Source organism: Pinus tabuliformis, chromosome 8, assembly GCF_031772625.1.
Source record: "Pinus tabuliformis cultivar Carrire ecotype Pingquan chromosome 8, CPIR1, whole genome shotgun sequence".
Classification (NCBI taxonomy): Eukaryota; Viridiplantae; Streptophyta; class Pinopsida; order Pinales; family Pinaceae; genus Pinus; species Pinus tabuliformis.
In genome coordinates, this window is record NC_142294.1 from 289,590,463 (window position 1) to 289,606,760 (window position 16,298).

Genomic DNA, 16,298 nt, shown 5'->3' on the forward strand with positions numbered 1-16,298 from the left:
AATGGCATCTGACATCCGCATGACATGGAAGTACGACAAGATAGGGGGTAGGTAGTTTTGACTTTTTTAGGGGCCTAAGGGGGCAAATCAAGGTGACACGTGTCACCACTCATGAAGTGCCATGTGGAATGATGACATCATTTCAGAGGTCGCATATCGAAGAATTTAAAATATCACAACTCCAAAGTTATTTCCCTGATTGGAAATGGTCGATGAGAGGGACTCTAATATTAGGGCTAGCACATGGTCTAGAAGAACTTAAAGGACCAGGGGCGCAAAGCACTTTACAAAGGGAAAATGGCCCCTGGCACGAACAAAATGCACTAGCACCTTAAAGCTAAGCACCAGGTCACAGCGCTCAGTCCTATGAGGAAGAAATGTAGAAAGGGGCTAAACAAAAAGGGCCAAAGGATATCGGAACTCATTGTTTTGTAATGTCTTTAAGGGAAAGTCCCGATGAGGCAAAACTTCGATATAACATTATGGCTATATTACAGCCATATAGAACTTTGATAGTGAAATGAAGGGAGTTATCTGATGGATGAGTCAGCAGCTGTGATTCCACGACACCACCAAGGCCACCACAGTTGATCGCTCTCGGTTCTAGAAAGTGGAAAGTTCAAGTAGTTAAGGTGGAAAACGACAGGCAAACCGGCCCAATCATAGTGGCAGAGACGTGGCGTGATCAGAGGCCATCATAGGAACGACAGGGAGATATTTTCCTCAGCTATCATTCAGTTTTCCTTTTGTCTTTTATTTTGTAATTTCTTGCATTTTAAAGAAGTAATCAAATCCTTTGGAATGATTTGGGCAGCAAATCTTTGCATGCCGAGACAACTAGTTGATCAGACAACTGGAACTCAGCTAAGATATTTTTGTAATTGTTTTTCAAATCTTCCCCTCTCCTTATAGATAGAGGTAAAACACTTAAAGAGGTTTCCGGAGTTCTGGACCCATGAGGCCATAATTATGTGGTTCCAAATCGGTTCAATTTGCTTGTTCATGAGGGCTTGAGCTAATACAATTGATAAATGTAACAGACTAGTGATTTGGACTCCATCTTGAAGGTTAATGAAATTGTTTTGTTAATTCTTATCAGAGCAATGTGCAGTATCTTTTCCCCTCAATATATCACTTCATGTATTTCTTTCCTCTTATGAAATTGTGTAATGAAGTTGTCGGTTTCACTCTCATTTATGGATGTATCTATGCTGCTAAGTAGTAACAGTAATTGTGTTAACTACACATTTACTTGTGTTATTTAATAGCCTACAGTACATGTATGTAAACATAGATTTACTTAATGTTATTTGGTGACAAATGTATTCATGAGGCATAGAGTTTGAGACCTTAATTCGGGCTCCACTCTTTCTGCATTTTCACCTCCTCATTCTTCCATACTTCTACTAAAACTTGTTTCGTAGGATTTTGTGTCGTATCCTACCCTCTACATCGAATTCCCTCCTTTCTTTCCTCCTCTTAGTTTTTACTACAACGCCAATATTAAGCTTCCTATTGTTGTGCGTCGGCCACCAAAACCAAGACATTTCTCTTTGAGATTATCCAAATTTACCCCCTGAGTATTTATAGCTATATGTTTGCTTAAGTTTACTTTGATGAAGGATTATTGAACCAAGCCCCTAAATTATCTCTTTGCCCCTGAATTATCTCTTTTCCAACTACATGACATATGGAGTGCAGCAGAAATCCCTCAAATAGTCTTCAAAAGCACTCCTCTTTTTATGATGCCCTAGGCACTGGTCTCCTATCAACCCATAGGTTCTCTCTATGAGGCTTCTATATCTTTTGAAGCCATTGTGCAACAGGTGATAGAAAAAGCTACAACAGTGCATATATTATTTGATCTTGTAAAGAGGTGGATCTAGTTTCTAGAAGAAACTACACAGCCTGCACTTTCCCATAGGAACCTATCCGTTGGGGTTCCATGCGACTAATTGCACAACCCCCTTATTCATGTGATGACTTGTTAGAAATGGTGGCTAGTTATCAGGGGTGCTTTTTTTTTGTAACTCATACAGAGAATTTTTCATTAATTGTGTACTGCTATATTTTCTATATAGTTTCTACCTTGCCCGGGATTATAGCACTAGCATGTTGACTCTATTATTTTGTTGTGTTGTTGTAACTTTGCAATTTTGAGAAAAATTAAAATTCATAAATATTTTTCCTATAATTCAAAAATATTTTTTAAATTTCTCGAAATCCTATTTTTTATTTTCTATTAAATGTGATGGCTTGTTAGAAATGGTCGCTGGTTATCAAGTGTGTTTTTTTTGTAACTCATACAGAGATTTTTTCATTAATTGTGTACTGCTATATTTTCTAGATAGTTTCTACCTTGCTAGGGATTATAGCACTAGCATGTTGACTCTATTATTTTGTTTTGTTGTTGCAACTTTGCAATTTTGAGAAAAAGTTAAAATTCATATTTTTCCTATAATTCAAAAAAAAAATTCAAATTTCTGGAAATCCTATTTTTTATTTTCTATTAAATATGATGGGACATAATTCCTCTAGAATAAAATGATTTATTTTTACTATCTATCAATAAGACAAATCATTTTAAAATAAATAAATAAATAAAAATTCTAAATAATTATTCCATCCCGTAAAACGTTTAGCTAAAAATTTTATCATGACCCAAACTTTTCATCTGAAATGTTTACTTTGTTGTAGCTTTTGCATACATCGAAGAAGTGTTTCATGACAAACTTTCATTAATAACACATGGATTTCATACTGTGAAATTTGTTAAGAGGGTTTCTATTTAAGTTGTTGGATAGGTTGGATCTCAATCTGATTTCTTTGCCTAGAAGAAGGCTATTTCCATCTGGTACCAAAAACCCAATGCACCCTTTTCTTGGATAAAGCATTGGTAGGCCTCTTTCTCAACAATAAAAATTTACCTTATAATTCAGTTTTGTCTCTAGTAGCAGATCTAGAGCATGCCATAAATGCCAAACTTGGTTAAATCAGTTATCCCTTGGCACAGAGCGCTCCCTCCTTACTTGAACATCATAAAACTGGGGTTCTTTCCTTTTCTTTACATAGTTCATGATTTGAAATTCTGAAATACATCCCTGCTCTATGTACAGATGCGCAACTACACCTTTTAATGCAAATTTCTATTTATTGTGGGGTTCATTGTTAGAATATTAATCTCGACGTCGTCTATGCATGTTCATGTGACGGTGAATTCAGTGTTAGTCGGCAGCATAATTAAGAAGACGACAGGGGTCGGAAAGAGTTGTTGAAATATAAATGACAATCGGCATATTCACTATTGAATCTCCGACTGAGATTATGTATGAATAAACTAATGTTGAATGTAATCGATAAGCTCTTTTGGAGAGTCTTCCCAATTCCATCAATTGGTATCGGAACCTCGATCTTGATCGCCCATGTCAGCCTCGATCAATTCTCCTACCACGATCAGCTAGAGCTAGAGCTTCTCCTCCCTGGTTTTCCGTAATTGACTTGCATCGCAACTCCTCATTCATTAAACTGTTGCTGACATCATCAAACTTTAGGGTCCCTGCAGTTGCTAAAGTGCTCATAGTTGCAATTAAATTTTCCCAGTTGTCTGGCATAGAACACATTAACAAAATGGCTCTAATTTCATCATCTAGAATGATTTTAACAAAGGTAAGTTGATTAGTAATAATATTAAATTCATTCAAGTGCTCAACAACTGAAGCACCCTCCTTCATCTTGAGATTATAAAGCTTCTTCATTAAGAACACTTTGTTTGATGTCGTGTATTTCTCATATCGATCATGCAGCGTCTTCCATGATCCTTTTGTCGTCTTTTTTCCAGACACATTGAAATACACATTCTTTTCTAGATACTTGCTAGACACTGGCGGATTGTTGCAATCACCTTTCTATCTAGCTTATTCCATTCTTCATTCGTCGTTGATGAGGGTTTCTTTGTTGTGCCCTCAATCAGCGAATATTGATCCTTCAAAATCAGTATATCCTCCATTTGTGATTTCCATAAGGAAAAATTAGCCTTGCTCAACTTCTCCATATCTGTAGCTGCTGTCTCCATTCTCAATAAAATTCACGCTCCAAAAAAATCAAAAACACCGCTTGTGAGAAGAGAGGCTTTAACTATAGCACATTATTGACTTTTAGTTGAAAGGCCAAAAAAAAATCTATCTCTATTAATAAAAACACCTTCCCCTTTTTTATTTTAGTTAATAAAAACAAACTTCACCTGATTATGAAACATATATAAATATATTTTCCATAACAAAATATAGGCTAACGACTTGGACTTTTATAAATTCACTTCAACACTTTTCCACAAATTAAATATTCAACTCAAAGACTCACGACAAATCATAATTCGCATAATTCCACGTTTTGGCACTGGCTGAGGCAGCCACGATATTGGTGTTGTGTGGCAGCCACGTCCGTGTCTTGTTTTTTACAACAACTGTCTTTTCCTTGTGCAACAGATTCACAGAGGCACAGGACCCAGACGTTCTCAGCAGATTAAAGCACAACCGGCGATTTCAGTGACAGGAGGCTTCTGAGCAAAGGTCGTTAAGGAACAGCTACAGCTACACCTTCAGTTTCTTGGCGGAGATTCAGTCTTTGTTTCACGCACAGCACCAAATATCAGACTGTAAATGGTCTGCTCAGACTCACTTCAATACTCGATTCAGATGGCCGAACAATGGTTGTCTTCATCTCAGAAGATGTAATACGTGGGGTAGAGCGTATAAGAGGTTAGAATCAGTGTCGGAATCTGCCAAAGCTCTAATACCAGTTGTTAGAGTATAGAGCAGCAAAAGATTAACAGAGGCAGCACAATTGCATCAGACAGACAGAGAAAATACAAATATATTATTAATGGAGAATGAAATCACACTTTACATTCCACAGAGGCCTTGGCCTTGCTTGCATTGCTCAGGCTGGGAAAATACAAAATACAAATTTATGGAGGGTGAAAGAGGATCTAGAATGATACATGTGATTCAAATGAAGATCTAGAAATTAATGGCGGTGTGGTAGGTTCGGCGCAGGTAGGGCGACGATGGCTGAAGATTGCGTAGTGTCAGGGATTCGGCGCCAACATTAGCACAGTGTGCGTGGGTTTGGCTTCACACTTAACATTCTCCCACTTGAAGTCAAATGAAGAACCATGAATTAAGTCACACCGAGTCTTATCAAACCTCATGTTTGTTTCTTGGTAGAATCTTAGTGAGCATATCAGCAGGGTTCCTATCTGTATGGATCTTTTCCAACGATAATTGTTCTTCCCCCAATACATGTTGGATCCAATGGTACCTTAATTCAATGTGCTTGGTTTTTTAGTGAAAAGTTAGGTTTTTCGTAAGTGAATGGCACTTTTACTATCACAATATAGTACATACTTGTCCTGCTTTATTCCTATCTCTCCTAGAAATCGCTGCATCCATAAGATCTCCACCCAAGGAACTTGCATTCAATGAAACTATTGCTACTGACGTTCTTCACTTCACAGGAAAAAAATTGATTCCCGTTTTTGTCGAGAACTCCGATACCAATTGATAGAGTATAGAGCAGCAACAGATTAACACAGACAACACAATTGCATCAAACAAAGAAAGAAAATACAAACATATTACTAATGGAGAATGAAATCACATTTTACATTCCACAGAGGCCTTGGCCTTGCTTGCATTACTCACGCTGAGAAAATAGAAATTTACAGAGGGTAAAGGAGGATCTAGAATCTTGCATGTGATTTAGATGAAAATTTAAAAATTAGTCCCGCTCAACTTCTCCATATCTTTAAATGTTGTCTCCATTCTCAATGAAATTCACGCTCCAAAAAAATCAAAAACACCACTTCAAGTGAGAAGCTTTAACTATATAACTCCTTAAGCCAATAAAAAGCCAATAAAAAGAAAACCTCTGTCCTTTAATAAAAACACTTACCTTTTTTTTATTTTAATTAATAAAAGCAAACTTCACCAACTTATAAAACATATATAAATATATATGTTTCCCATAACAAAATATAGGCTAACGACTTGGCCTTTTATAAATTCACTTCAACACTTTTCCACAAATTAAATATTCAACTGAAAGACTCAGACAAAGCATAATTCGCATAATTCAACGTTGGCACTCGCTGAGGCAGCCACGATATTGGTGTTGTGCTGCAGCCACGTCCATGTCTTGTTTTCTTACAACAAGTGTCTTTTCCTTGTGCATCCTTGTGCAACAGATTCACAGAGGCACAGGACACGGACGTTCTCAGCAGATTAAAGCACAACCGGCGATTTCAGTGACAGGAGGCTTCTGAGCAAAGGCCGTTAAGGAACGGCTACCGCTACACCTTTTGTTTCTTGGCAGAGCGTATAAGACAGGATAGAATCAGTATCCCAATCTACCAAAGCATTAATACCAGTTGTTAGAGTATAGAGCAGCAAAAGATTAACAGAGACAGCACAATTGCATCAGGCAGACAGAAAATACAAATATATTATTTATAGAGAATGAAATCACGCTTTACATTCCACAGATTCCACCTATGGCCAGAAAATACAAATATATATTACCCATCAGAATGAAATCACACTTTACATTCCACAGATTCCTCATATGGCCAGAAAATACAAATATATATTATTTATGGAGAATGAAATCACATTTTACATTCCAAAGGATTCCACATAAGCCTTGGCCTTGCTTGCATTGCTCAGGTGAGAAAAGCATTCCACAAACAGAAAATACAAGTATACAAATATATTACTAATAAAAAATGAAATCACACTTTACATTCCACAGATTCCATATAAGCTTTAGCCTCGCTTGCATTGCTCAGGTGAGAAAATACAAATTTATATCTGAATCCTAATTTATATAAAGGTGAGAAAATATTTATATAAAAGTGACTTTACATTCCAAAGCATTCCACATAAGCCTTGGCCTTGCTTGCATTGCTCAGGTGAGAAAGGCATTCCACAAACAGAAAATACAAATATATAAATAAAGCATTCCACATAAGCCTTGGCCTTGCTTGCATTGCTCAGGTGAGAAAGGCATTCCACAAACAGAAAATACAAATATATAAATATATTACTAATAGAAAATGAAATCACACTTCACATTCCACAGATTCCACATAATCTTTAACTTGCTTGCATTGCTCAGGTGAGAAAATTGGCCTTGCTTAATCTTTGGCCTTGCTTGCATTGCTCAGGTGAGAAAATTGGCCTTGCTTGCATTGCTCAGGTGAGAAAATACAAATTTATATCTGAATCTTAATTTATATAAAAGTGAAAAAACATTTATATAAAAGTGAGAAAATACAAATTTATATCTAGAATCCTCCGTGTGATTCAGATGAAGACATCTAAATCTTCAAATAAACCTTCAGATGAAGACATTTAGAAATTAATGGCAGAAATTAATGGCGATGTGATGTGGTTGGTTCGGCATGGGTGTGTCGGTTTTTCCTATTTCCACCTCTATAGCATTATAAATGCTATCTGGCATGCGAGGGGAATAGCCATGGAGTGCCCTCTCCATGCTCTCTCTCTCCACGTGCTGTCACTCAGAGGGCGATGGCTATTCCCCTCGCATGTCAGATAACATTTATAATGCTATAGAGGTGGAAATAAGAAGATGCCCAAATCAACACAAAAGCAAACTAGATAAGCAACTTGCACTTTGCTACAGAAACTATACTTACACCTCAAGAAAAACTATGCTTTCATGCAGACCTTGGCTACAATCAGTGGGTATCCAATCGGAATATTTCTCGAATGAGAATGTATAGAAGGTAAGGATCTTCCTTGAGAGGAGTGCCCAAAAAGTCTTCATGAAGGTACTCTTCCCAGAGCAAGTTCTGCAAAATCTGATCTCAACTTGTGTTCTGTTTGTCTGTGCAGGTACAGGGGTCAAAGCGTTAAGGTCAACATTGGATTTTGCTTGCAAAAAAATATGGTGTTAACAGGCATGCAAACAAAAGTATGTAGTTAAATACTCTTTTTATATACTACTATCAGAAAAATCAAATTAAAACAAGTATATATAAATAAACCATGTCATTAATAGTCACCAAACATGGCAGTGCAAATAGCAAGCAAAGCCTACAAATTTGACTCATCAAGTATATTGCCTTTAGTAAACAGCTTTGTTAATTTGGACCTTTGATGCATAACAACCCCGTTCCAACAATCCTCCCAATGATGTAAGGAGAGCAAACATGTAATAATCCAAATTTCCTCGAATTATTTTATTGTTTGGTTTTGATTTCCACTGTAGGTGGGATATTTTCCAAGGAACACCTATCCCCTAATAGACTTCAAAATCATTGTAGAGCATCATGACACAGAAAAAAATGAGCTTCTATTACATAGATCCTTGAGATTAGAATCTACTTTACTTGATAATGATTACAACCCAAATCATCCGGGATCTTGCATAGGATCAGCTACGTGTATGAACCCATTTCACGCTCCTGCAGCAGGACCATTGGCCTGTTTCCTGACTTCTTCATCAGCTCTCCTTAAAAACTCGTCCCAGGCACTTCCAGGGGCTGTGTCAATGTAGTCATAAGGAACTCCACTAGAAGCTGTAAGACTTGGTTGTACTCGTCCCTCGCTGCCCACGATCCTGAAATCCAACACATGGCCCTCTTCTCTTAACTTTAAGTTCAACTGCGTCCAATTCTTCGCCTCCGTATCGAAATCAAAACCCAAGTTACCCAAATTCTCTGTCAAGGCGTCACATAAGCATGCCCCATTACATGGTTTCGATTTCATTTCCTTAATCTTTTCAAGAGCCTCGTCATAGTTCTTCTCCAACTCCTCCCAGGAGAAGAGAAGAGGAAGAGTAAATGCCCTCCAAGGACTGAAATCAATCAACTTCACTCTGCCGTCTCTGGTAACATAGCAATCGAATGTATAATCATTTAATTCAAATTCCTCGCTTATGTGATCTTTAAAAAACCCAAAAATGGAGGATTCTAACTCCTCCCGCTCCTCTAATAAGCTTGGATAAAACCCGGTAACTTCTCTCTGTGAAACCCCCACCAGCAAACCCCTTCGAACAAACCCGCGAAACTCCATTTCCGGCCTCAAGTCATACCATTTACGCAATGCCAGATAAAATCTAGCAGGCCTATCGGCGGTTTTATCCTCGCACGAATCAAAGGCATGGCAAAGATCGTTAACTAAGCTATCGGATGCCCTCAAAAGAAGAACGATTTCACTAAAAGAAGAGCATTTGAGCGTACCATTGGTGGCAATCCAGGCGGTGTCTTTGGGGGCGCTCCAATTCAGCTTGGGAAACACGAACCCTCCTAGGGTTTTAATGGATTTCTTCACCTCCTTCTCCAATTCTGGAAACGATGGCTGAGCCGAAGCTTCATCGTCTTCGTCCTCTTCCTCCCAGTGATGGTAATCTTCTGCCTGGAGATCCGGGCATGTGATTCGAATTCTGGTTGGCAAGGCATCTTCACCATCGCTAGAGGAGGTTTTAGGGAGGAATAAGCCACCGTCGTCCAGCAGAAACTCCACGAACGGCTCCGGCAAAGGATGGAGAATGGTTTTGATGGAAACCCTGTGGAAACGCGGGTACCATTCCTGTATCTGGCATCGAATTATGTCTGCCTCCTTCATTGATATTCCTTCTTAAACCCGACTTCACAGTGGTTACTTCACAATCCTTCACGGCTACCAGTGAGCGTAATTCTATGTCCACAGTAGGGCTGATATACCGTGCACACTCTGAAAAACCCTTTTAAATTAGCTCGCACAACTTCCATCACAGGATCCTGTAAGCGATAATAACGAATCTAAGTGAGAAGTATAAATAAATAGATTGTAGTTTTATATAAATTTTATTAAACTTCCTTTATTTAAATTAATTTGGTTTGTCAAAATATGGATCAATTTTCTCTGTCTACGGAGAGAAATTAAAAATATCAAACTACTAGCATTTGCACTTAATGTTGCAAAGGAAACGCCGTAAGGCATAGAGTGTGGAGGAATATTGAAATGTATTGTCTCCTATGTTGTTTACAGTTGATGGTGAATGTATTAAATATTCATTGATGGAATTTCCTTTTTCAAGTGCAAAGTGATTTTCGTATAGAAAAATAGGTGGAAAATAGAATGGCCTTTGAATTCTTCAAGTAGTGTATGGAAGACTTTTTTTTAGAAAATGTTAGATCTCTTCCATGTGTGGTGTCATGAGAAACATGGATGATGGAAACCATCTTCTCAAGGCTGGTTTGGAAGGTTTTTATGGAGAATACAAAAGAGAGACCAATACAAATTTCATCACCAATAACCAAATCAGAGGACTTTATTTGACTTTATTTTGCAACAGTTCATTTCTATCTTGTCATATGGTAAGTCTCTATCTTTTCTTCCCATGTTTATATTGTACATGAGTGATTAAAAGCTTGAGATTGATAGATTCTTACAAACTTAGATCTATTCTCTAGACTTCAATCTATATGCGAGATGGGTTTTTACAGAAATTGATTGATTCACAATAGTTGTTGCATTCATTCATGTAATCTTATAGGCATGCAGTTCATTATTATAGTAAGAAGTGTTCATTGCTTGGCCATATTGTTTGAGTTTTCACTAATATATTGAGTCACAACAACTGTTGCATTCATTCATGTAATCTTATAGGCATGCAGTTCATTATTATAGTAACAAGTGTGCATTGCTCGGTCATAATGTTATAATGCCTAAATATTAACACACTAATTGTTATAATGCCTAAACTACAACAATTGTTATAATGCCTAAATATTAACACACTAAAGAAGACAAAAGAAAAGCAGAGATTTTTCGATTTTAATCTGCATTACTCTGCCCTAATAAATTGACAGAAATTCAATGATCTTTCACCATTCACACACTTTTCCCCAGGTCATTGAGACCTCAATGACTAAAATCGTAAACCCTGATGCACTAAACCATAGGTAGGTCCGCCCACCTAATATGGGGTCCAAAAAAATTTCCTGAGCCGCTACCCTAGATCCCATACAGGGGGTCGATACCCCAAAGGGGCGCTGCCACCCCACCTGCTGCGCTCCTCGCAACAAAAGGGGGGCACCAATAACAGACACAAGGCAACCCACACGGAGTTGTTCTTGAGTTTGATAGAACCATGAACCCTCAAAAGCAAACTTAGTTACATGCTTAATACAACTTAGAGAAGAAAAAGCATAGCTAAATGGAATTTGCAGATCTTGGACCACTTGAAGCAGTTATGGCTGGAACAATAGAGTAGTCTTTATTTGGTTATTGATTTCTTTAACAGAGATCTGATGGAAACCACATGGAGTTGTTTGTGAGTTTGATAGAACCATGAACCCTCAAAAGAAAACTTAGTTACATGGTTAACACAACTTAGAGAAGAAAAAGCATACCCAAATGGAATTTGCAGATCTTGGACCACTTGAAGCAGTTATGACTGAGGCAATAGAGTAGTCTTTTATTTGGTTATTGATTTATTTAACAAAGATCCGATGGAGAGGACTTCAGCTTTTTCTAAGGGATTTTATCACCTCTGATCTATTAATATGTTTTATATAAGTGATCTGTAGCATGTAATAATATGTTTTATATAAGTAATCTGTAGCATTATTAGAAATTCAATCACAGTTAACAGTGGCCATGACCCTTTGCATTCATAAGATTAGATCATCAGCTTTTTCAAATAAAGCATAGTTCGGCAACAAGTTACTGATTTGTTAAGACTAAGTACTTGTTTGTTATTATAAGACACCAAAATATTGAAGTTCAAACCAGTAACTACCAATTTATTCTCAAAAGACTTCATGTGCTCAAAATGTATGAATATATACAGTAATGTACAAACAAGTTAATAGAGAAAACATGGAACATCCTCGGCTACCACAACCCTAAATTGTAAGAACATAATACCTATACATCAAATACAATCTTAGAAGCAATCCTCTGTTCTGTTCAAATTTAGGCAATTCACCAGCATAAGTTACTGAATTAAAGGCATTGAAGCGGCCAAGATGAGGCATCATGAACTTTTTCAATCATCAAGCCAATCCAAATTAAAATGTTCTTCGATGACCTCAACTATGAGATTAGGCATGGTAGAGGCTTTGATAGCCAGCCACTGTCGTTCAGTGCTCTCATCACAGATTACACATCTGAGAGATCTTAGTTTGGCTAATGCTTTAGGCAGCTTCTTCAGTCCAGAGCACTCCCTCATATCCAGAATCTTTAAGTTTGATAGCTGATCAAATTCCATGGGAAGGTCCTTCAAAGACCTGCATAATGAAATATCAAGAAATTCGAGTTGCTGAAGTGCACAAACGGAAGGAGGAAGCATTGACAAACTTGGGCATATGCAAACAATCTCAGCACCCTAAGTGACCTTAACCTCCCAAAGTCATCGGGTAACTTTTGGATAAGATGACAATTAGTGACAGATAACTTCTGGAGGTAAGTTAAATTGCATATGTTTCCAGGCAGTTCCTCCAAATCACTGCAGTGGTCAAAGTTAATTTCTTGAAATTTTGGAGACTTTGGAAAGTTATATCCCTTATCCAATAAAGTCATATTCCCCAAACCCTCACATAGGCATACAGACAACTTTTCCAAGCTCTCTCAGGATCTACAATACTCATAAAGAGGAGACACAATCAACCTCCCAAGTAGTACAGACATTATTTGAGGAAATGCAGGGAAGCTCAGCAGTCCATGAAGTGTTGAACGCTTAGAACTGTAATTGTATATTATAGCAACCTTCAGTTTTGGCATGGTATGTAAAAATGTTGGAAGACGGTAATGACTAGCAGCGGAAAACAAAGTCAATACTTCCACCTCAGGAAAGTTTATTTGACACCAATTTTTCTCTTCCATTGGACCTACAGTTCCCAGAAATGTAAAAGTCAGTATGCTATGCTGATAAAAAATGTTTATCTAACATCTTAATAAATTTGGAACATAAGTAGATTGATCAAAAAATGATTCAATGTGTAGGCAGCTAAAGAAAACAAGTTTCAGTAGTGACCTGTATGAATTGAAACAAATTGAGCCTTAGATGCCTGATCTTTGAGTGTTAGCCATTTTGTGGGAATATTATCCTCCTTGCTAGGCATAAAAAGCCTCTTACAATGAATGGTACTATCCTGGTTGGCCAGATAGAAGGCTAAATCTCGCATCACATCATGTTGAGAAAAAGAGAGCTCGGAGGCACAGCCAAATGAGATGGCCCGACACCTGACACATCAAAAACTTGTATTAACTAAGAGGAGTGAAATCGAAAGCCTCTTATCTCTGCTGGTTAACACGCTGATCCTACCTTCCTAATTTCTAATAAATCATGTAAAAAAAATTAAGCCTAAAATTGCTGGTATAGTTAATTTTTCTCATATGTTTTTGCCTCAAATTTTCTGCAAAGTTCATGCTCTATCAAAGGATGCCACAAGCACAATAAATTAAGTACAGATACCCCTCAAAAGAAAACTTAGTTACATGGTTAACACAACTTAGAGAAGAAAAAGCATACCCAAATGGAATTTGCAGATCTTGGACCACTTGAAGCAGTTACGGCTAAGGCAACACAGTAGTCTTTATTTGGTTATTGATTTATTTAACAGAGATCTGATGGAGAGGACTTCAGCTTTTTCTAAGGGATTTTATCACCTCTGATCTATTAATATGTTTTATATAAGTGATCTGTAGCATGTAATAATATGTTTTATATAAGTAATCTGTAGCATTATTAGAAATTCAATCACAGAGAACAGTGGCCAGGACCCTTTGCATTCATAAGATTAAATCATCAGCTTTTTCAAATAAAGCATAGTTCGCCAACAAGTTACTGATTTGTTAAGACTAAGTACTTGTTTGTTATTATAAGACACCAAAATATTGAAGTTCAAACCAGTAACTACCAATTCATTCTCAAAAGACTTCATGCGCTCAAAATGTATGAATATATACAGTAATGTACAAACAAGTTAATTGAGAAAACATGGAACAGCTACCACAACCCTAAATTCTAAGAACATAATACTTGTACATCAAATACAATCTTAGAAGCAATCCTCTGTTCTATTCAAATTTAGACAATTCACCAGCATAAGTTACTGAATTAATGGTGTACATAAAAACCCGAGTAAGAGTGCAAAAGCCCTTTCAATGTTGCAAGGTATATGTTTGCATGCAATTTTTTTTGTCTGTTAGTAGATTTGGGTACACTGTTCTTAACCTTTAAGTAATTTGCAAAGGGATGAATTATTGAGAACTGTGATGGTCACAGACAGGGATGCATGGTTATTGATATTTTTTTCTTGATTTGGTTAGGAAACATCCTCAGCACAGTACATTGTGCAACATTACATGGCTGCCACTGGCTGCCTCAAGTTTCAGAATTCGATAAAGAGCTCATACATAGTGGGTAGAGTCAAAATGGTATCCTCAGAAGCTGAAATGGCTACGAAAGCTTGTCGAAATTATTCACTAAAGGCTAGCGAAACTGGATGCTTTGTATTGTGGCAAATGATGCCTGATACGTGGTCAGTGGAGTTAGTTTTGGGTGGGAGCAAAGTGCATGCTGGAAGCAACAGGAAGATTGTCTGGCGGCACACACACTGGCTTGGTTCACATGCTGCCAAAGGTCCTCCTAAAGTTAGTTTTATGGAGATTGTTGCGAAAACAATTTATTGGTGGTTAGTCTAATAATATCTCATATTAATGTGTTTATAATGATGCATGTTCTTATGCTTGGTTAATTTCTTTTCCCCTGTGGTTTAGATCCTAGGACATCAATCACTGCATAAGGTGAATTATTTATGAAAAACTCTAATTTTATCTAATTTCAAGCAGTGGTAAACTGAATGTCTAATTTAATCAACCATGTAAATTTTTCTTTTACGTTGGGTTTTTCGAATTTAATCAGTCTATGTTGAATTTTTTATGAGTATCAAAAGCAAATGTTAATATTTAGTTGTTTTTATTAAACTTGAAAAATATTAGAACAAAACTGCATGTATGTATGTTTCTGCTATACATTTGGTTCATATGTAACGCCCATTATATTTGCTCAATATAATACCATGCTGATTTTTTTCGTCTGAAAAAAAAAAAAAATGTATGTTTGCAATGGCAATTTTTTTTTGAATGCAAATCACAATTCAGGGGACTGAGCTTAGGAGCATGGCAACTATGCAGCTTACATTAACTTGTTTTGGTGATGATGCACGTTTTTATTCTTGTTGACCTTTCTATTCTCAGGGTTTAGATCCTAGAACAACAGCAATCATGTTTGCAAATGCTCGTTGCTTGGGAGAAAAGAAAATTGGAGATGAACAATGCTTCATTTTAAAGCTTGCTGCTGATCCTTCAACTCTGCACGAAAGGAGTGATGGACCTGCAGAAATTATCAGACATGTACTTTTTGGATATTTCAGTCAAAAAACTGGCCTCCTTGTATATTTGGAAGATTCCCATCTTACACGGATTCAAGCCACTGGAATAGATGTTGTTTAGTGGGAAACCACCATAGAAACAACTATCAACAATTATAGAGCAGTAGATGGTGTGATGATTGCTTATTCAGGTCGATTAGTTGTCACTCTTTTTAAATTTGGAGAGTGTTCAATGAGCTATACCAGAACAAGAATGGAAGAAACATGGACAATTGACGACGTGGTTTTCAATGTGCCTGGCCTTTCAATGGATTTCTTCATTCCTCCTGCTGACATTATCAAAAGTGGATCAGGGGGTGATGCCTGTAGTTATCAATCTGTGATGGAAAACCCATGTCAAGGAAGCCTCAAAATGGAATCTTGCAACATGTGCCTGTTGGGGGATCAAAATGCATGGTTAAATAGATTTGTTAATAACATTTTTATAGGTTTGGATTTCTAATTCTGATACTGCCTCAACTTTTCAACAGGTACTTCTGTGAAAGTTACAGGATGCTTGCAAGAATCCCCTGTATCATATGGAAACTAACAATTCAGAGCATTATGACAGTTTTCAGGGAGAGCAGTATTTTCTGACAGTTGTTGAGACTAGAATACCATTTTATTATACATGAAAAGCATGGTTTTGTTGCTAGGTTTCAGCGAGTTTGGAATTTTCTAAAAGTTAATTGCCGGCAAGGCCCTGCCATCTCCAGTTTGGCAGCAGAATAGTAACAGTAGTAACTACCAATTTATTCTCAAAAGACTTCAAGCGCTCAAAATGTATGAATATATACAGTAATGTACAAACAAGTTAGTTGAGAAAACATGGAACATCCTCGGCTACCACAAC

At 37.1% G+C, this 16,298-nt stretch overlaps 1 protein-coding gene and 2 pseudogenes across 4 annotated transcripts; 1 reads left to right on the plus strand and 2 right to left on the minus strand.

The window, feature by feature from the left end:
• Positions 1 to 6,391: 6,391 nt before the first annotated feature.
• LOC149235261 (uncharacterized) lies at positions 6,392 to 9,813 on the minus strand. 3 transcript variants are annotated; one of them, XR_016246156.1, is made up of 2 exons: positions 8,411 to 9,813; positions 6,392 to 6,406 (listed from the first exon to the last, which is right to left on the minus strand). XR_016246156.1 is itself a non-coding variant. In XM_089372057.1 (1 exon), exon 1 carries the CDS (start codon positions 9,645 to 9,647, stop codon positions 8,478 to 8,480), a length of 1,170 nt encoding a protein of 389 aa, XP_089228183.1. In that variant the 5' UTR covers positions 9,648 to 9,813; the 3' UTR covers positions 8,053 to 8,477. The 3 variants fall into 3 exon arrangements, 1 of the variants encoding a protein (XP_089228183.1); XR_016246155.1 differs by lacking the exon at positions 6,392 to 6,406 and adding an exon at positions 7,389 to 7,905; XM_089372057.1 differs by lacking the exon at positions 6,392 to 6,406 and having other exon boundaries at positions 8,053 to 9,813.
• A 2,119-nt stretch (positions 9,814 to 11,932) lies between these two features.
• On the minus strand, positions 11,933 to 12,893 carry LOC149235262 (uncharacterized; annotated as a pseudogene).
• A 152-nt stretch (positions 12,894 to 13,045) lies between these two features.
• On the plus strand, positions 13,046 to 16,186 carry LOC149235263 (uncharacterized; annotated as a pseudogene). Its single transcript, XR_016246157.1, has 2 exons — positions 13,046 to 14,666; positions 15,273 to 16,186. The product of XR_016246157.1 is annotated as an uncharacterized LOC149235263 (transcript).
• Positions 16,187 to 16,298: the final 112 nt, after the last annotated feature.